Here is a 22,614-nt window from a genome sequence, read left to right on the forward strand (position 1 = left end):
CATAAAAACAAAAATGCATCATGATCGGAGGAACTTTTCATTTTTAGGGGGCAGCTGATGCACCCTAGTCCACATGTTCCATACTGCAGCTTTAAACAGGCGAACAGGTGTTTTTGCGACCGCGCGTAATATCACTTAATACCGCCCCCTCCCGCGAGCTCCAATGCCATTGGCTGGCTCGATCAGAAGCGTGAATTTGATTGGGCAGTCACTGTGTCAGTCATTACACCGAGCATCCTCTGAGTGTGGTTCTGTGAGGAGGAAGGGGCTGAGCGGCCGCTGCTCTGGCAACTCGCACCCTTCTGACAGGAAATGGCGACAGGCTCGGGCTGAAGGCTCTGACCCGCACTCCGGACGCCGGGTTGGGGATTTTATTTTATTTTGAATTTGTTTCGGTAAGCGCTTGGTTAAATAACGTGTTTGTTTTTGTTTGTTCTGGCGGATTTGGTCCTCAGCTCCGACCTTAACACATAAAGTTATCATCTTTTAATGCAGTTTATTGCAGCGACATTTTCTTTACGATTTTTTAAAAATGTATTTTCAACATGGAGACTTTCCCTGAGGTGAAAATGGATCATTACGGGCCTCTAAAGGCTGGTCTCTGTGTTGCTTAGTTTAAAAAAAACAAACAAGTGTATAAATTTTAATCGTATTTGTGAAGTTATGGTGTGCAAAAATGATCCGTTTTGATCCAGATTTGGCTTCGGGTTGGATGTGTTTCGGGTTGGATGTGTTTCACCAGCGAGCGCCTGTAATGAGATTAGTTTTGGATAAGACGTGTAATTCCACTGTGGCCGCTAGATGGCGCTGTTGCACATGTAAACGCCACTTTTTATCCGGTGTACCTGCCATTTCAGGTGTATTACAAAGCTGTAATTACTGACTGTAGCCATCTTATGTTAAAACCAACACAGTTTATTATAAATGATCAGGCATTGTTTTGATCCTGGACCAGCACTGACACTGATATGACGGAAGGAGCGGTGCAGCAGGGAGCGAGCCTGAGCTCGGGTTACTGCCTGTATGGAGTTTCTCATGTTTTCCCAGTGTCCCTGTGGGTTTCTTCTGGATTCTCTGGTTTTCTCCGACCTCCCGAAAACATGTTGGTACACTAAATTCCAATTTAAATTTTATTTGTCACGTTTGTTACAGGGCGGCACGGTGGTGTAGTGGTTAGCGCTGTCGCCTCACAGCAAGAAGGTCCTGGGTTCGAGCCCCGTGGCCGGCGAGGGCCTTTCTGTGCGGAGTTTGCATGTTCTCCCCGTGTCCGCGTGGGTTTCCTCCGGGTGCTCCGGTTTCCCCCACAGTCCAAAGACATGCAGGTTAGGTTAACTGGTGACTCTAAATTGAGCGTAGGTGTGAATGTGAGTGTGAATGGTTGTCTGTGTCTATGTGTCAGCCCTGTGATGACCTGGCGACTTGTCCAGGGTGAACCCCGCCTTTCGCCCGTAGTCAGCTGGGATAGGCTCCAGCTTGCCTGCGACCCTGTAGAAGGATAAAGCGGCTACAGATAATGAGATGAGATGAGACGTTTGTTACAACACCGTGGAAGCTGGAGTCAGAGCGCAGGGTCAGAGGTCAGAGCGCAGGGTCAGCCGTGATATTGCGTCCCTGGAGCAGATAGGGCTTAACAGTGGCACCTTGGCAGTACTGCGACTTCAACCCCCAACCGTCTGATCAGTAACCACTGCCCCATGTGTGTGCACGGTGCCCTGTGATGGACCGGTGTCCCATCCAGGGTGTATTCCTTCCTCTCACACTCAGTATTTGCTCCACCTTGACACTAACCAGAATAAAGTGCATACTGATGACTTGTACCTGAAACCAACTCACCATTCATCTCAAAGTAACTGCTTGGTTGAGAAATAGTCCTCGACCCAAAAATATCCAGCTTCTGTTGTCATAAACTAACAAAATAATGAAAGAAGATTCACACACTATACATGGAAAAATAAAATGAACTCCAGTCTCTAATGTGCACCTACAAGGAGGAGGATCACTATAATGTGGCCATAAAATTAACATGGTGTTAAAAATGCCAGTAGCACCGCTGTATGTGATGCACTCTTACCTCTACACGCTACTGTCGGTGTCATTGCTGTGCTGAGAGTGGGCTCATTCAAACCGGGACAGCAGTGGTCCCTTTCCACTACATAGACCCAGAAACTGCACATAGAGGAAGACAAGTTACAGTCAGTAATTGTACAACTACACAGTATGGCCGTTTGGGGTACCTGGGGGGTACTCTGGTATGGAGAGTTATAAGAATAATTCTCCACACCAGACCGAGGTTCATCTGCCTTAGAATGTTTGTTCTCAGGCTTAAGATCTTAAAGGGACAGTATGAGGTAGCACATCAAATTTCAACAAGAGTGAATTCTGAGGCCAAAAATGACCCTAAAAACATTTTCATTGAAATTTTTTTAATAAATACCCACCCAGTCTCAGATTATGCCCATAGCAACACCCTTAGCAACCAAGATGCATGGCTTTGGTAGTGACATCATTCCCAAAACCATCTTTGTAAATAAAAGCCATTGTGTGTAGTTATGCAAGCTGATTGTTGCTATTATCTTGCTGTTCTTGTATTCTTTTTGCATTCAAAACATGGCACGTTGTTATGTCAACACAACAGCGGCTTGAATGGCTGAAAGACAATCGTCAGTGATATTCAGCTTGTCCCGTTAGACGGCAGATGCGGATTTGACTTGTCTGGACCAAACGTTTAGTTGTCCCAGACAGTCGGACTGCCGTTAATGTCGAGCCCTGCACCTCGTCGCTCTCTCTTCCCCCCACTCTAACTCTTCTATTATTTATGCCACCTCAAATACAACAGTAGAATTTTCCCAGTCATCCTGAATACTTTTTTTCATGTTTTCTTTGTTCTATTATTGTTCAATTCACTGATTGTGACTTGAAAATGAATTTTAGAGAAATTCCATGTGCTACCTTACACTATCCCTGTAAACACAGAATGAAATAAAGAGTAAGAATACCTTCCACTATATAATGGTTATAGTGACTTTGTATTAAGCTTTTTTTTAATGGACGTTTTAATCTTTATTTTATATTCTGGTGAAATATTTGAAGTACATCTCTAAATTATGGTGATATTCTGAAAGGAAATGGCTTGGATCTTAAACAAAACTACATCTTCACTCGCATCCTTCACTGTCTGTCTGTGTCTACTGGCCAAGCAGGCCGATGAAGATGATGCGTGATGGACTGAAGCTGTGGAGCAATGGCTCAGAGGCCCACAGCAGTGACCCTGAGGAAGATGAGGATGAGGAAGAGATGTTGTTTGGGGAGAATGATGATGAGTCAGAGGACATGATGGACTTGAGTGACCTGCCCACCTCACTGTTCGCCTGTTGTGTACACGAGGCCGTGTTTGAGGAGGACAGGCAGCGGGTGAGTGGTGTGTGTGTGTGTGTGTGTGCGCGCATGCGCATGTGCCATTGTTTGCAGGTTTAGTTTCACATATCTGCATGTGAGTAACAACAGATATCAGTAGAGGCTCGGCTTTCCTTGGATCAGTGAGGTGCTCTCGTTCTGCTTCTGTTAGATCCCAAGCACAATATCAGAACACAGTTCCCCACTAAATCAGTTGAAATAATGAAGCAAGTCAAACATGCTGTGTATTATGGGACACTCAGCATGCAACCATATATCATGTGACAATGAATCACGATAGTAATATATGACGATTCAAATCGATGAAATTTTTAAAAATGAATCGTGGTTATTATCAGGCGATTTAATCTTAATTTTTTCTGGCTGTAATTGTGAGGTTTAGACAGCAAAGGTAACAATAATGTAAAGTAGTGGGAATATGTGTGACTTCATCAAAGGCGGAAGTAACACAGCGCTAACGTAGCTCCAAGAAAACACACAAAAAAACAGAGCTAAAATGTGAAAGAGCTGTTGTGCAATTCATTGTACAAATAGATTTAATAAGAAATTAGATTTTCCCTTTTTTTACAGACTGACAAAAGATAAAGAAAAGAGAAGCAAAAGGAGGGAGAAGAAATGTTCATTAAAAATGTATTAAAGCTAGACGGCCTTTTGATTTCATAAAATCGGTGAAATTTAGTTACCTCTGAAATGTGGTGATTGTGATGTATGTTTATTTCTGTAATATCTCACAAAATATCAGGCCATTCTGTGGCTGGGAAGTTATTTAATTTGAGGGGATTAAAGCAAATAATGTGCATGAAATCGCTCGCTTTGCGCAGTCAAGCAGACAGAGGAAGTCCGTGTGCGCATGCGCAGGTTTACCTTCTTCTTCTTCTTCTTTTGGGTTTTACGGCAGCTGGCATCCACAGTGTCGCATTACTGCCATCTACAGGTTTCCCTTTGAGTGTGCACTGACAGTTCCATCATTCTGTCGCTAAACGAACAGCTGATCACACCGAGGTGCTCGCTGAGCGCCGATATTTATTAGTTTGGTCCTGCGTTTCCTTTCCTTCGTATAGAACAGGGCTTTTCAAAGTGTGGGGCGCGCCCCCCCTGGGGGGCGCCAGAGTTCTTCAGGGGGGGCGCAACGTGAGAGACAAAATGGATCGGTTTTTAGCACCTAAAGCTACAGTGAGTGAGGAGACAAAGTCTGGGCCAAGCAAAAAAACAGAGCCTCCAGGATGTTGCGATTTGCAACTTCAGCGCAAATTCAACCAATCCCCGCGAATTCAGGGCGGTGTTGCAATTATATCCAATCACCGCAACTTTCCCGCAAATTTGACCAATCGTTGGCGTCGTCTTGAGGTGATGTCGACAAACTACCTTCCGCCTTACTTCCGTGTGTTCAAGAGAAGCAGCATGCGCGCAGTGTTGCCAGATTGGACGATTTCAAGTGTAGTTTGGCGGGTTTTGAACATATTTTGGACTGGAAAACGTCAGCAGTATCTGGCAACACTGAAAGTGTGTTATGTTTACAGTGAAGGACTGTGTGCACTTTATTTTCTTTTTTTACTTAATACAAGAAATTAATGGATGCCAACATTTTTGCCAAAATGGTATGTTATTTTCCATTGTTTAGGCAGCTTCAGCATCATACTGTGAGATTCTGTTCAAATTGTTTTTTTTTCTTCTGTGAAGCCTGAGCCATTTATTTTATTAGTTTATAATTATTGTTTAATTTAGTCTTCAGGAGAGACTGCCTGCACACAGTACTAGTATTAATAGTTTTTTTTTTCTTACATGAAAGCTGAGGCATTTATATTATATTTTAAGGTAACTTCATGTTGTGCTGTGAGGTTCTCTGCACTTTAACTTTTGAACCAACAGGTGCATTTGGATAAGTAAAGCCTATTTTTCTGCATTTCTGTAGTCCTGGTAATCTTTTATATTGGTAAAGTTGTTTATAGGACCATTTCTCTTTGTTTTTTTAATCAATTGTTTTTCAGTAATAACTTAATATTTAACATATCACTCAATTTTAATCACAAAAAGAGAAAATCGCAACAATTTCTTGCAACTTTCACTTCCTCCCGCAATGTAATCGCAATAAAAACCTAAAAAACACCGCAACTTTCATCGCAATTTTTTTGGAAACCCCCCCCCCCCCCCCCCCCCCCCCCCGCAACATCAGACATTTTAGCCCACAACAATCACAAAAAAGGCCCGCGGAATCCTGGGGGACTGAAAAAAGAAGGAAGTATGACCACGATTATTTAAAGTTTGGATTTTCATGGACTGGATCTGAAGATGCTCCACTGCCACAGTGTGTTGTCTGCCAAGAGATGCTACCTAACGATGCTATGGGATGTTTAAAATGTGTAAAACAAGATGTTTTAAAAAGCACAGATGTTTAAAATGTGAAAAAGAAAAAAATAATGTGTACAACAGCCATTTTTTTAAAAAATACAAATGGAACATTAAGTATAGCAACAACAAAAATTGTAAGGGGGGGGGGGGCGCTGTTGTTTATTTGCTCTCCGAGGGGGGGGGCTGACTCTCCCACACTTTGAAAACCCCTGGTATAGAACATAACGTCTTTTCTTCTCGCTTTCTTTCCGTTACTGTAGTCGTTCTTTCACGTTTCATTCGCACACTCACGTCCTCCATTTTTCTCTCCTGTTTCAAATTTGTATCCCACAATGCCTTGCGTGAACGGGGAAAGCCCACCACGGGATGCATGACGTAGTATCTTGAATTGGGTCATGGTGAAGCAGGAAAAAATAGCAGAGAATTTAGGGTCACGTGGAGATAAATTCATTAATTGTTCTATTAAAAGAAAAAATAATAAAATTGGAAGTCTGTGATTCAAATTCAGTAGCTTTCGGTCACTAAACAAAAATAATTGGGTGTCGGGGAAAATTCTTTTTATGACCTACACTTGAAAAATCTGAAAGGCAGTAAAATTAAACAAAAAGTTTTTTGGTTTTTTTTTTCAATTAAATTTAACAAATAGAATATTTAAGTTGGTAAAGAACAGGAAAATAAATGTTGCAAATTTTTTATAATAAAATATTCTACATTTATTTATTTATTTTCAAAAATGTCGCTGGAAAATCAGATCATGAACCGTGGGTCTGACGACCCAGTTGTGGGTGTATTGTTACATGCTTATGGGACACGGACATTAAAGATGTGAGCTGCTAAACTGACCCATGAGGTGGAAAGCTCATCCATCCATCCATCCATCCATCCATCCATCCATTATCTGTAGCCGCTTTATCCTGTTCTACAGGGTCGCAGGCAAGCTGGAGCCTATCCCAGCTGACTACGGGCGAAAGGCGGGGTTCACCCTGGACAAGTCGCCAGGTCATCACAGGGCTGACACATAGACACAGACAACCATTCACACTCACATTCACACCTACGCTCAATTTAGAGTCACCAGTTAACCTAACCTGCATGTCTTTGGACTGTGGGGGAAACCGGAGCACCCGGAGGAAACCCACGCGGACACGGGGAGAACATGCAAACTCCGAAAGCTAATCTAAGTATGTCTAATGTGAACCAAACCAAACACTAAATGAATCAGAAATATTGATTTCACCTCATTTTGGAATTCCCAGTGCACTTACAGGTGAGAGTGTGGGCAGCACGGTGGTGTAGTGGTTAGCGCTGTCGCCTCACAGCAAGAAGGTTCGAACCTTGCGGCTGACGGGCCTTTCTGTGTGGAGTTTGCATGTTCTCCCCGTGTCTGCGTGGGTTTCCTCCGGGTGCTCCGGTTTCCCCCACAGTCCAAAGACATGCAGATTGTACAATGGGGCCACTGTAATTGGCACAAGCTGTAGTGGTTTCCAAGGCATAATGTATGTACATATATAGATCTTGCTATGGCAAAAAGCTAATAAATTAAATTAAGTGTGAGAATGAATCCTCAGGTTACAGTTTTTGTTAGTATTTACTAGCATAGCTAGCTAGTTTGTCCTTGTTTCTCCTTCATAGGCCAGATACTATCAGCGTTTGATACAGACGCCATATTTTCTAGTTCATGACACAGAAACTGCTCTCTGAGGCCACGTTTACAATGACTTGTAGTATCCATCGAAAAACACACCAATATTAATTTTACTGAGAGCGACGCACTGACAGAGCTCGCCCCTTCACATAGCAAAGTGTAAAACTTCCCAAAGTTGAATTATTGCTGGAATGTGCACTGATGTATAGTGTCTGTGCATCATTCAATAGACAAGGCTTTAATAAGTCACATGAGTACGACATTAAAGCTACGTGTAAGTTAGAACAGTTATATCTGTAGATAAAGGATTATACATGTTACATGGTTAGAAGAACATAATTAGAGGGAGCAAGATCTCAAGCAAGATCTTTTCCATCTGTACTGTTTCCAGGACAACGAGGTTACAAACACTTCTCAGTTTAAGCTATACACATTTCTTACTTAGATTTTCTAATTTTAGAGAATTTCAAAAGTTGAACTAATGTTAGTTCAGGCCAAATAATAGTGACTGATATCATTTTTACTTTTCCTGGCTTTCTGTGATTTGAGTGTTGTTACACACACACACACACACACACTCAAGCATGTAGGTCCACTCTAGATGGCTTTTCTAATGTGTACATTTCATATCTAATGGATGCTGTGGAAGCAGGAACAGCGTAACCTTCATTTCGTGATGCCTGGACTACATTTACAGAATGTTCCTGTAAATTAACCCATTAGTGGGAGTGTGTTTACTTCCCTACAACTGTTACTGGAAATATTTTCTGGCTAAAACCACATACATCATATAGAAAAGAAGTGAACAGCAGTCACAATGATTTGAAAGGCATACATGCCAACTTTTCAAAACTCTCATAGGAGAGAAAAGTGCGTGAACGACATTTTCAATTGGCCGAGGGTCTGATGCGCAGTTGAAACGATAAAAACAGTGGATCCCAATTAATTGCAAACCATTTTAAATTTATACAATTAAAGAGTTTTTGAATTGTTAATATTGTTCTATCAATTACTACTGTATAGGTGATGGGATTCATGCATCAGGCTTGAGAGAGCTCAGAGTGAAAAATCTGAAATAACACTCTTGTCTTGAATTTTAATATAATAACAATGAAAGGGAAGTCTGCTTAAATCAGATTTTTAGCTGAAAAATCTCCTGCCTGAATATTGTATATATACAGAGACCCACAGAACATAACACAAGTGATGCTTTAGAAGAATGTTTATAATTTCTTAAAATAGTCACTGAATGAAAGTATTATTGGATTGCATCAAATGTGTTTTCCTTCTGTAAGCTCATGTAAAAATACAGAGAACTATAATCTCATCTCATCTCATTATCTGTAGCCGCTTTATCCTGTTCTACAGGGTCGCGAGCGAGCTGGATCCTATCCCAGCTGACTACAGGCGAAAGGCGGGGTACACCCTGGACAAGTCGCCAGGTCATCACAGGGCACTATAATATCATATATAAATTAAATTTTAATAAGATTTGACCAAAATGGTAACAACTCAATTGAATAAATACTGCTCAATTAAATAAACACTTTCCAACAGAATTTTTAAAAAGCACTAGAAATCCTATCAAAATCCTCTCGGAATGCATCAGAGGAATTTGCTCATTTGCAAACTTTGACTGGAAGTTTTCAAACAAAATGTAAAAATGGCTCTATAAATACTACCATACTATCAAAATATACTCCACAAAGAAATTCACTCGAACACAAAATTTTAGTCCGACCAAAATACACTCACTAGTAATCTTTCACTTAAAACCTCAAAACTCTCTCAAAATCAATCACTTTCCAGATAATTCACTTGTAAACTTTCACTTAAAACTTTTAAACATAAATTCAAAATAGCACTAAGACACGACCGCACCATTCAAATACACTCATCAAACACATTCTCTGTCCTGCAAAATTTCACTAAACACTTTAGAAGTTGTCCAATTTGTTTCTAAAATGGTTTGGAAGACTAGTTTAATTTCACAATCAAATGTCCATTATATTCTGATTTAAGGTATCTTTACCTTAAAATGTGTAACTGGCCGGTCAAACATTTGCTTATCCACGGAAATTCATTCTCCCATGCAACCTGATATTTGCATTCATATTTTTGCCGTTTGGTATTGGGTTTAGTGGCCATGATGAGTGACTGCTTGTAAAAAATGTCGGACAGCCTGGGTGAATCCTACATTACGGAAGTGACTGTCGTTCTGTTCGTTGATTGGTTAAAAATCAGTTGACGTCAGCAGTGTTTCTCATACGATTCTGATTGAACATAATTGGGAGTATTTTTAACTTAGCGGTAGGGATTTCCCAAAACTGGGAGATTTATCCAGTTTTTAACAAATACGATCAGGAGGCGGGAGACAGAGGCTAAAATCGGGAGCCTCCCGCCGAAATCGGGAGGGTTGGCAAGTGTGGAAAGGTTACTCTACGTTCACACCAAACACAGTGGGAGAGTCAAAACGACCAGAAGTCTTTCATTTTCTATACAAGCCAGCGTCTCTCAGTTGGTGAGCGCGTCAGGATAAAGTTGAAGTCCAGGCAACTTTATGGTAATTAGTTCTGACGCAATTTCGGCGGCAACCAATCAGAATATAGAAGTGCTCTACTCTAAAGAATCCTCAAGAACACAGTAGTATAAATTTTGGTTCCGTTCAAACCGGTACCAAGTCGCCTACCATGGAGGTGGTGGCTTTTTGTTTACATGTGACGTGAACGATGCTGCCGAACTGGAGCTATTACGAGACGAGAGGTGCATGTTGGATATGTCAAAATGAAAGCAGAAACTTTTGCCTTTTTTTGGCAAATAAATAAATAAAAACAAAAAGTCTACCTGGTCTCCTGAATGGTATTGCATTTTTAAAATTATTTTATTATTTTACTTATTTAATTGTACTTTTTTAATTCATTGTATTTTTTAAAATCATTTTTATTAAGCTATAGAGGCTTTACACGGTCACGTGACCCCCATAGCAACGGTAACTACGCCACCATGACAGGGCACTTGTAGTGCTTCTTTCAGACAAGTAAGTTGTTATTGATCAGTATGGGAAGGTTTTGTTGCGTTTTTGGATGTGCAAATCGTTTTGAACGAAACAAAAACAGATTTTTTTTTTTTAATTTACCAAAAGTAACACTTGGGACCCAGTCGTCTCCATACCAGCTGAAGTGTGTTTGTTTCGCATCCCTTTTTAAATAAATTTTGCATGATGAAGCATTATGAATGACCTTGTAGCCACCTGTTTCATCTACATCACCGAGTGTCCAGGGTGACGAGAGTGAATTTTGACGCTCTTGTCAGGTCATATTTATTTGTATAGCACTTTTAACAACAGACATTGTCGCAAATCAGCTTTACAGAAATTTAAAGATTTTAAACATGAGCTAATTCTGTCCCTAATCTATCCCCAATGATCAAGCCTGTGGTGATAGTGGCAAAGAAAACCTCCCTCAGACGACACAAGGAAGAAACCTTGAGAGGAACCAGACTCTAAAGGGAACCCAACCTCATCTGGGTGATAACAGACAGCGTGATTGTTATAGAAGCAAGTTATTTATAGTGTCCTATAGAGTCACAAAATATAACTGTGAAACCAGGAAATTCATTATAGTTTAACATGAAGTCAGTTTTGTTGAAGTTCTAAACTCTTCATTGATGGAAACTTGAGCGCAAAACTGTTCATGACAACTGCAGTCCTAAAGTTAGCAAGTCAGCTGTAGTCCTCAGCCATAAAAGCATTACTGTAAGAGTCCAGAGTGTCTTCCAAGCGTGACTTTCAACTGTCCACATGGGGGCTGTCCTCCACAGGAGCGATGTGATGAGACTCCAGCCAGAAGCAGGGCACCAGGATGGATCAGGCAGGTCCTTGTCGCATTTGGTTTGAATGTAGGGTTGGAGGAATTTTTGGCAGTTCATTGTATTTGTTTGTTTACCATAGGGGTGGGCAATATGGCCAAAAGATCATATGACGATCTTCTGGGGTAGAATCATGATCCAATTAATCACAGTTCTTCCTAGAGAGTTAGTAGAAGTCATGTGATCACATGATTAGTTGTACATATGGTTGCCTGGATACAAAGCCCGTCACTTTAAGCCCTGGTCACAAATCCCTGCATCGTGTTTTCAGTCGGATTTTATTCTGAAAACTCTGACTGGAAGTGATTCGTATCTCCACCACTTTGATGCCTCTTTCAGGATGTTTTAGTCCACTTTTGTTTGTCCAACCATGCTGTCTTCTGTTTACAAAACAAGTTACACCTCCATGATGCGTGAAGCGGTCACTGAGCGTCATCCTAATTGTGTCACAACCAATCATGCTTTTACGCTGTTAAATTCCAATACTAGCACACGAGGTTAAGCTAATCACTGAGTAATTATGTGGAGTTCAACGAGCTGTTATTGGAATATAACGCACACAATCTGCTGGGTATCTCAGAGAGAGGGCGGAAATCATGTCCACAAGGTGGTTGGGGGGAAAAATCATGTCAAACGGACATGAAAGAAACGCTTTTATTATTTCCTGTTAAATTGTAGTTTTTGTTGTTGCCTTGACCGACGTTAATCAGAAAGGGAGTTTCCTTGATCACTGCAGTTTGGCAACACTGGGTAAACGGATTCCTCAGAAAACCTCATCCACTAATAAACCAAGTTCCCCAGAGAGCTTGGCTTTGTAAGAGTTTCTGGAGGAGCCCTAAAGAGCCTCCTTTTGCAGGAAGAGGAAGGGTGGAGAAAGAGAATGTCCCTGCGCATGCTAAAGTGTGAAGTACAGACTTAAAATGAACAAAGCAATCAAATATTAATCAAGCAAAAGACTGTAATGTGTATTTTTGTGTACTGAGAGGGAGAGAAGATTTGAGTTAATCCGTTAATATGGAGATAAAAATAATTGCAGTATGGGTCATGGGTAGAAAAGCATTCTGGGTAAATTCTAACCATAATGTCATCAGTGCTTGCTACATCATATTCTCTGGACAATAAACCAAAAATGCCCCACACACACACACACACACACACTTCGCAAAGCTTCCTTAAAGCTAGGGTAGGTCATTATTATTATTTTTTTTTTTACTGAAATTATATTTACATTCTAACAGCAAGAATAAATCAAAGGCTCTGACAATAAAGAGAAAAATCTGTCACCTCTGACAGTTGCAAGGCTGTAAAAAGCCCGTCCAGTCATTTCATTTGGTCTGAATGAAATGATTGGATGGCCTACCTGCCTGTCTACCTGCTCACACTCTGCCTGTGCACTCATTGTGCTTAACTGGAGTCTTCCACAAGACTAGGCAGGTTGGCAGTAATTGGGCAGTGCGTGTTCATGTGTTTTTAGAGGCGTGGCTTTAGAGAGAGGGCTGAAGAGAGGGGACTGTTTGTTTGTTTGTTTGTATACTTTCAAAATCTAGCTTACTCTTGCTGGTTTCTCCAAAATGACCTACCCTAGTTTTAAAGTTAGCCCCAAAACTGTATTAATTAACAATTATTGGCCTCAGTGAATCTCATCTCATTATCTGTAGCCGCTTTATCCTGTTCTACAGGGTCGCAGGCGAGCTGGATCCTATCCCAGCTGACTACGGGCGAAAGGCGGGGTTCACCCTGGACAAGTCGCCAGGTCATCACAGGGCTGACACATAGACACAGACAACCATTCACACTCACATTCACACCTACGCTCAATTTAGAGTCACCAGTTAACCTAACCTGCATGTCTTTGGACTGTGGGGGAAACCGGAGCACCCGGAGGAAACCCACGCGGACACGGGGAGAACATGCAAACTCCACACAGAAGGGCCCTCGCCGGCCACGGGGCTCGAACCCGGACCTTCTTGCTGTGAGGCGACAGCGCTAACCACTACACCACCGTGCTGCCCCGGCTCAGTGAATATTGATGAATAATAACTGAGACAAAGTGGAGGCTATTATTCACCCATATTCACTGAGCCTGAAGCAGATCATTGTTTTAGTATAAATACACAGGTGATTATTTGAAAAAAATTCTTTAATTGTATTCAAAAAAATTGTCAATCTTCAAAAGCAGCATGCAAATGTAATAAAGGCACAGTGCAGACTTGTCACTTATCTGTTCTGACTCATATAAAATACTTTGTTTTGAAATTGATAAAATGAATCACAATCCTGCCTTCCCTTTGAATAGTTTTAGACCAAACTTCGGAGCATCTTTAGTGCTTTTAGGGACAGCATTCTATTTCATCATCTGTAATTCTTCCTCACTTATGGTGACGAAGCGATTGGACGCCATTTTGCCGAGTCGCTCGAGGTGATTATCAAGAAATAGTCTGAATTTCTCGACCAATCAGCACGCATGATTTTCTATAATCATCTCCATATTTATACCACTACTACTACTAAATAATAATAATAATAATAATAATAATAATAATAATAAATTTATATAACACATTTCTCACAACCTAGGTCACTTTACAGTTACAAAAATTAACAGAAAAAGGAAAAAAAAGTTGTCAGAATGCAACTCCAGTAGCGTAGCTGCACCTCCGGAAGGTGCCCACAGATATGTCCAACACATCCATCGCAGCTTCTGCAATGTTACCGGGCGACAACACTCAGAACACCACAACATGGATCCACAAAGTGAGCATAGAAACATCTCCACACAGAGCGCTGGGCAGCCCTGATGTTGATGAGAGCAGCAAGCACCCCACAGTCCATAGCAAGCAGGAGAACAAGCATCTCTCATGGCAGACCAAGGCCTGGGGAAACCGATGCTCAAGGCTGGGTCTGGAGTTACGCTACAACCGGCAACCTGTGGACAAGGTCAGCAAAACCTTTAAATCAGAAACAAACCTTGAACATAAAAACACAAAAAGAAAAGAAAAAAGCTCCGGTGAGAAGCAGTAGCCCAAACCCGCACAGCATACTCTCAAACCGAACCACAAACGGTGTTGTGATGATCGTGGTCAGGGTCCTTCAGCATCCTCAAACATCATGCCCTCTACAACACTGTATATGTGGCTCTTTACCTGCTCTCAAGGATTTCTGATGAGCTTTGAACACACTGAAGGTTTTTAAAAGAGCCTAACTCTTTTATTGACAAGAAAACTGGTCATCATTGCTAGCTTTCTGAGACGGTTTATATGTTTTCAGGTCATGTTACAATACAAGGTTTAACTATGTAAATGACTTTGGCCAAGCTACGAACCGAATTAGCCCTGTTAGTCTAAAAAATGTTAAATCTGAAAATCAGTTAGTGATTTTTGGTGGAGGTTAGCTGTTTGTCCCTTTCGCTCAAGTCTGACTGGATGCTTCCTTGCTCTGATTGGCTGGATGCTGGTGGTCCACATCATCTGGCTTTTTCTTCTTGGTTGCAGAACCTGAAGAACGGCAAAACCCAGAATTTCTGGAATGTGAAGATAACTTTTGCTTTTTAGTAATATCTGGCTTTTGGGGCTAAAAATGATCAACCCCACCTTTAAGTTACATTTAGTAAACTTTTTTCAACAGCCCTAAAACGTGTTCAGTGAGCAAAATAATGGACACATGTCTGGATAAGCATGGCTTATCCAAAATCGTAGGAGAGGCATTCTCAAGCTTTTTGGAGACAGGGAGCGCTTGAACAGTTTATTAATTAAAAAAAAAGTAAATGTGAACTAGAGGCATCTTTTCAGGAATCCTGCGGGTCACAGAATTCCTGTGGGAGTCGATTTCACTATTCATCATGTGACTGAGATCCAACAGGGAAAAAAAAAGTCAATGGGAGTGGGCAGAACAGGATCGTAATAATAAGTCAGTTTGTACATATAAATATGCAGTTTTAATATGAATAAACATTATTTTCAGGAAACACTATTTTTAACATAACATGGGGGCAGAATAGGACGGGAGGGTTTTTTTTTTTGGGAGGGTGGGATGGGACAGGAGTGAAAATCCACCCCGTGCCACCCTCTAGTGTGTCCTGATTTGTTTTAATCAACAATCCAACTATTCCTATCAGTCGGTTTTGAGTTATTGAGGTTTGAATTAAAGACCTTCAATTCAAGTGAGGCTATTAACTATAGCAAATCAATTATAAATATAATTAAGTTATTCCATGAAATTGAGTCGTACATGAGCTGATAACCAACGAGGCGCGTAGCACTGAGTTGTGTATAATCCATGTATGATGAGAATGAGTGGAATAACTGTTTTATTCTATCCACTGTTTTTATTCTATTTTTATTTTTGCAACTTCGATAAATAATAACTTTATACAGAATGTCCGACAAAATAATTTCCGCTTAGGCGGACTGCTTAAAAACCTATCGATGGCGGCACGAATTGACTTTAGTGTTGTATTAAAGTGCCATCTTGCTGTCGTGCTGAGGGATAGAATAGCTTTAGAAATGTATTTAATTCTTCCTTGGACATTTCAGTTCTGTAATTTTCAAACTTCTTCGTTGAGCTTTTGAACCAGTCTAAAAAAATTCAAAAATTTTAATGCTTAAAGATGAAGAATGTAAACAAACCGCGAAAAGACAGGAAGAATTTGTAAAAAAAAAAAATGCAATAATAATTCTTGAAAAGTTAAAAAAGACACGTTCTTACCATCAAATACTTTCATTCCATATTTTGTTGCTTTTTTTGGGTTTTGTTTTTGAGTAGAGTTTTTATTTCATCCTCGGTTGCTTCAGCAACACACGCCTCCATTTTGTTTTTCTCTACTCACGGTATATGAGCTGATATCCTAGTAGTAGAGTAGCCAATCAGAGTGTGTGATTGCTCATATCCAGTGAATGTGGACGGAATAATAGCTTTTATATTGGTGGATTGGAGGGGGGGATACAGGATATGGTTCAGGGTCCCCTGGTCACCCCTTGACCTCCCTTTGAGAACCATGGCTTTAGAAGGCAGGCCGTTTTGGTGGTGTATAAATTAATTACGGTTAATTTTAGAAACAAGTCTGCAAAACTATAGAAACTTAAAAAAAAAAGGAAAGCTGTTCTTATCAGTGTTATATAACGTGTTCGACATAAATAGACTTGTTTGTCTTCTACTGTGTTCCGAGACATGACTTTAAACAGAAGAGAGTGGAAGACTGGGATGAAAATAGCCACTGCTGCTGTATGGATCAGGAAGATATTAATATATGAATCAGGCATGAAGATGGAGATAATGCGGTGTTTCTGAGTCACCAGGCAACAGGCACACATCATCTCTCCTTCATTCAGATTCTTCTTTTGTTCATTATTTTATTCAGGCTGTTTATAGGAACCATAGAACTGTTTATGGCTGTCCTCTCTCTCTCTCTCTCTCTCTCTCTCTCTCTCTCTCTCTCTCTCTCTCTCTCTCTGTCTTTTTCTGCTGTATCACCCTGCATTCCTCTGCACCTGGACACCCCCCCCACCCCGTGTTCTATAAATATCTTGCCCTAGTTTGCTGCAGCTGCAGTGAAGCCAGAGGCTGGTTGAGTAGGGTGAGATAGCAAAGAAGTCTACACACACACACACACACACACACACACACACACACACACACACACACACACAAGACAAATTTATTCATTTGGACTATATACAAAGAATTCCACCTGCACACAAACTATAAACCACTCAATTCTTTCCATTAAATTGTTTCCAGTTCTTTAGCTCGACCCCGTCAGACTCAAGATGGATCGAGCAATACACACAACAGCTCATACACACCAAATGAGTTACTCATTCTCACACACACACACAGCATATCTGTCTCACGCTCACACACACAGTGCCATTATTGTATATTGTGTATGTTTGTGTGATTCATATTGTGTTCTATTTATATCCCCATTATGCTATTAAAATATGAATATTCAGAAAAGAATAAAAGAAATGTCAAAATAGTTGTGCGCTACAGTGATGCATGGTTCTGTGAAAAATTATTGGGGGGGGGGGGGGTGTTGGAGGGGGATTGGGGTGGTTCGGTGTCATGTGACGAAATGAAATACCTGGAAGCTTTAACTGTTCTACTGCCCTGCTTTTCTTCCTACAGACAAAACAAAAGCCAATTCTATTAGTTCTACTGACGGAATACTGTAATTCTACACTCTCAAATACGAAACAAAATCTTAACTCGAAAGGTTCATGCTGTAGCTCTGTAAAGCCCAGCAGCAGACCTGTTTTGGCTCGTGCCATCAGTCCCCTGTCTTTTATCAAAGGTTTTCTAGAGAAATCTACTGGGTTGTTCAAGAGAATGGAAAAAAGATTTGCTGGTGAGATGATGACTTTATCATTGCTGTAATGTAAATAACAGGAATTAGCTTGTTTCATGGACAGCACACATAATTCTAAAACAGATGTCATTCGTGAAAAGTTAAAATTTTAATCATTGACAAATCGCTGGGGTGTGTGAGTAACAAACTTGTTTTCAAGAACACCACAATCCATTCGTTGAAATGGAGCTGCAGTGAAAATACACTCTCTGTTAAGCATTAAAACTGATTTTGGTTGATTCTTCCTTCGTTAATGAGTTCACCTCTTCAGCAAACAAATACATTTGCTATCTGAAGGTGTTGCCTCGCACGTTTCACCTCGAACCTCAGTCTGGTTCCTCTCAAGGTTTCTTCCTCGTGTTGTCTTTGGGGAGTTTTTTCCTTGCACCATCTACCTCTAGCTTGTTCATTAGGAATAAATCTAAACCTCTGTCCAAATTTCTGTAAAGCTGCTTTGTGACCATGTCCATTGTTAAATAAAAGTAAATCAAATTGAATTGAGCTTCGTAAGGAATCGTTTCCTTATCAACATATTGGTTTATATGTGAGAGCAAGTAAAATATCAACCATGCAAAAGTTAACACTTTACCGAAGGGAAAACTTTGAGTAAAACAGCCAACAGTGACTCATATTGGAATATATGGGCAAGTACATTGCAAAACAATTTCCAAAACAACCCAACATTCCCTAACATGTTCTTATCATATTAGGTCATGGTTAAATGTGCAATAATTATAGTTACCATGGAGTATCATAGTAAAACCATGGTAGCAGTTAATGGTTACCAGTGAAACTGAGATTGAATTATTCTACAGCTGGACTGCACAGAAAATGCAGGCAACATAAACCGATCAACCATAACATTAAAATCACTCCAGGTGAAGTGAAAACCATTGATTATCTCATTACAGTGGCACCTGTCAAGGGGTGGGATATATTCAGCAGTAAGAGAACAGTCAGTTCTTGAAGTTGATGTGCTGGAAGCAGGAAAAATGGGCGAGTGTAAGGATCTGAGTGACTTTGACAAATTGTGCTGGTGAGATGACTGGGTCTGAGCATCTCCAAAATGACACATCTTGCGGGGTGTTCCTGGTATGCAGTGGTTAGTACCGAACAAAAATGGCCCAAGGATCCAAAGGACAACCGGTGATGGGGTCACATGCGCCCAATGTTCCTTAGCTACATTTACATGGACCCGAATAATCCATTAATAATCGGATTCAAGCTCGATCGGAATGAAATGCCCCATTCCAATTGAGACTTTAATCAGATTGAAAGAGGTGGTGTAGACCTCCGATAGTCCGTTTGATAGGAAAATATTAGCCGTGTAACCACTCGAGCAGATTACATTCTGCACATGTTTAATACATCTTCACGCAGTGATTTGCTTTGTTTATAGTCTTGCAGTAACACTGTTACAGTTACAATGTCACACGATGCTCCTAGAAGTATTGGACAGTTGTGCCAAGATCTCAGTGTCTGTTTTTGCAAGACAAATGTTTACAATGACTTGTGTTCAATGAAAAAAGTACAATGGAATTACTCTTTAAAAAACTGTGCCAAGATAAATGTTCTAGTAATTCAGACTAGGCAGCAAAGCTATGGCTCTGTACCAGATGGCATTTCGAAACAAATTCTCTTCTCCTGTTCAGTCTATGAAGAAAAAGTTTCTTTCCAATTGTTGCTTAAATAAAATGGATAAAACACTCACCACGTCCAATCTTTTCAGAGCAGAGTAAGCCAGCAGTGGGATTGGACACATTGGACATATAAACACACAACTATTGATCGCTTTCATGTAAATGATACATTTAGGATCGCTGATCAGAATCAATTCATTCCAAATGTAAAGAAAAATGTGTGCATGTAAACATAGTTGATGCACGTAGGGAGCGAAGACTAGTCCGTCTGGTCCGATCCCACAGAAGAGCTACTGTAGCACAAACTGCTAAAAAAAAAAAAAAGTCAATGATAGAAAGGTGTCAGAACATACAACGCATCGCTGCTTGCTGTTTATGGAGCTACATAGTTGCAGACCGGTCAGAGTGCCCATGCTGACCCCTGCCCACCACCGAAAGCGCCTACAATGGACAAATCCGCATCAGAACTGGGCCATGGAGCAATGAAAGAAGGTAGCCTGGTTTGATAAATCACATTTTCTTTTACATCATGTAGACAGCTGGGTGTATGTATGTCATTTACCTGGGGAACAGATAGCACCAGGATGCACTATGGGAAGAAGGCAACCGGACAAAGGCAGTGTGATGCTCTGGGCAATGTTCTGCTGGGAAACCTTGGGTTCTGCCATTCATGTGGATGTTACTAACAACGAACCACCTGCCTAAACATTGTTAGTGATCAAGTACACCTGTTCATGGCAATGGTATTCCCTAATGGCAGTGACCTTGTTCAGTAGGATAATGTGCCTCACCACACTGCAAAAAAAATTTCAGGAATGGTTTGAGGAACATGATAGAGAATTCAAAGTGTTGACTTCACCTCCAAATTCCCCAGATCTTAATCCGATCAAGCATCTGTGGGATGTGCTGGACAGACAAGTTCTGATCCATGGAGGCCCCACCTCACAACTTGCAGAACTTTAAAGAATCTGCTGCTAAAATTTTGCTGCCGGATACTACAGCACAAGTAGGTCAAGTCAAGTTTATTTGTATAGCACTTTTAACAATAAACATTGTTGCAAAGCAGCTTTGCAGAATTTGAACGACTTAAAACATGAGCTAATTTTATCCCTAATCTATCCCCAATGATGAAGCCTGTGGCAACGGTGGCAAGGAAAAACTCCCTCAGACGACATGAGGAAGAAACCTCGAGAGGAGCCAGACTCAAAAGGGAACCCATCCTCATTTGTGCAACAACAGACAACATGACTATAACATTAACAGTTTTAACATAAAGTCAGCTTCGTTGATGCTATAAACCCCCCACCGACGGAAACCCGAGCGCAAAACCGTTCACGACAACCGCCGTCCTAAAGTCAGCAAGTCAACTGCAGTCCTAAAGTCAGCAAGTCAACTGCAGTCCCCAGCCACAAAAGCACCACTGCAAGAGTCCAGAGCGTCCTCCAGGCGCGACCCCCAACTGTCCACATGGGGCCGCCTTCCACATGAGCGATGCGATGAGACTCCAACCAGACACAGGGCACCAGGATGGATCAGGCAGGTCCGAGGAGCAGAAGAGGTCAGCATCTCGATCCCAGGACCGACATGTAACTCAGAGGGACAGATTTGGGGGGAGGGGGGGAGAAGAGAGAGAAAACACAGGTTGTTAGGTATGCCCAATGTCACCTGAATAAGTAGGAACAGTATACATATTGCACCGAGTACAAGCAGGGACTCCGGCAACTAACTATGACAGCATAACTAAAAGGGGAGAGCCAGAAGGTAACACAGGCATGAGGGGCCCCGGGACATAAAGCAGCAGCCACTACACCGTCAACAAACTCGAGTGAGCAAGCGAGTGGGGACTGACAGCATCCATACATCCCAGTTTACCAAAACACTCTGTCTGAGGATCCTCCAGATCTACTCCTTTACCTCATAAACACTATTAACACAAGGCTTAACTAAACAGATATGTTTTCAGCCTAGGTCTTGTGGAGTCCATGCCTGGATGGGTCAGAGCTGTTTTGATGGCACAAGAGGAACCTGTGCAATATTAGGCAGGTGGTTTTAATGTCATGGCTGATTTGGTGTATGTCAATGACCTTTTTCAGCAATGTTGTTTGACGCCTATTTATCACGCTCTTGTAGGAGACCTCAAAATCTTATGTGGCACCATTGGTAGTATCATGGCTAGTATAAATTGGATTTTCTCATTTGGGCAGTATGGTGGTTGGCACTTTTGCCTCACAGCAAGAAGGTTCTGGGTTTGAGCCTTTCTGCGTGGAGTTTGCATGTTCTCCCCGTATCTGCGTGGGTTTCCTTCACAGTCCAAAGACATGCGGTTTGGTTAACTTGGGGCGGCCTTGGGCTGAAGTGCCCTTGAGCAAGGCACCTGACCCCCAACTGCTCCTTGTGTGTGTGTGTGCTCATTGCTCACCTGTGTGTTACCCCTTTTCCACCAAATCTGGTTCTGGGCCAATGCTTAGTTTGGAACCGGGTTTTCTGTTTCCACTGACAAAGAACTGGCTCTGCACCAGAAAAACTGGTTCCAGGGTAGCACCAGCTCTTTGCTGGACTAGAGGAAAGAACTGCTTACATCAGCGGGTGGAGTTGTTAAGACCAACAACAATAGCAAGACCGCGAGAGGGCGCCATTTTTAAATAAGCGACGAGATATCATGGATGCAGTAAAGCAGCAGTCATCCATTATTATCGTTGTTGTTGCTGCTTCTTCTTCTTCTCCGTGTTGTTGCTTCGATGTTCGCGCCAAGGTTTATGCAAATGCAGCGACGTAACTGACGTATACAGTGACATAATGACGTGGCTCCCCTTAGCACCCCGAGCTATGGAAAAGCAAACTGGTTCTCAGCTGGTTTGCAAGTTGAACGAGTTGTGAACCAGCACCAGCACTGGCCCCAAACCAGCCCTGGAACTGATTTGGTGGAAAAGGGGTGTGCATGTGTGTGTTCACTACTTGCGATGGGTTAAATCTGGGCTGCCAACTCTCACGCAGTGAGCGTGAGACACACGCATTTGACTGTCTTCACACACTCACACGCCATACCTCCGATTTCTCACGCTAGAAAAAAATCTAGTTTATCTATCTGATCTAGGCTATCCATTGCGTCACACCAACCACTTGCGATCGATCAATTATGCCTTACGCACAGCTAAACAGGCAGAGAGGTGTTCCCTTCTGTACACACTCCCCTATGGTAGGTGGCGCATCTAATGATGCTGCACTCGCCGGAAATTGGATAATTGCCTACCGTCAATTTAGAGGAAGAGGAGAGAGAAGAAGGTATCCGAGTTGAAGACGGGTGTCTCAGACAGGTTTGTACATATGCACGCCAATGTGTGGCGTTACTGGCA

The 22,614-nt window shown here is 41.6% G+C and overlaps 1 protein-coding gene across 2 annotated transcripts in view; it reads left to right on the forward strand.

Moving 5' to 3' along the window:
- The first annotated feature begins 259 nt into the window (after positions 1–259).
- rcan3 (regulator of calcineurin 3) overlaps positions 260–22,614 on the forward strand; it is a 72,183-nt gene continuing 49,828 nt past the window's right edge. The window contains exons 1-2 of one of the 2 annotated variants that reach the window (XM_060934778.1): positions 260–395; positions 3,198–3,411. In XM_060934778.1, coding sequence (XP_060790761.1) covers positions 3,205–3,411 — 207 coding nt within the window. In that variant the 5' untranslated portion in view covers positions 260–395; positions 3,198–3,204. The remainder of the gene's footprint in view (positions 396–3,197; positions 3,412–22,614) is intronic. The other variant, XM_060934777.1, reaches the window with a different exon arrangement.

The sequence above is a fragment of the Neoarius graeffei genome, chromosome 11 (assembly GCF_027579695.1).
Source record: "Neoarius graeffei isolate fNeoGra1 chromosome 11, fNeoGra1.pri, whole genome shotgun sequence".
Lineage (NCBI taxonomy): Eukaryota > Metazoa > Chordata > Actinopteri > Siluriformes > Ariidae > Neoarius > Neoarius graeffei.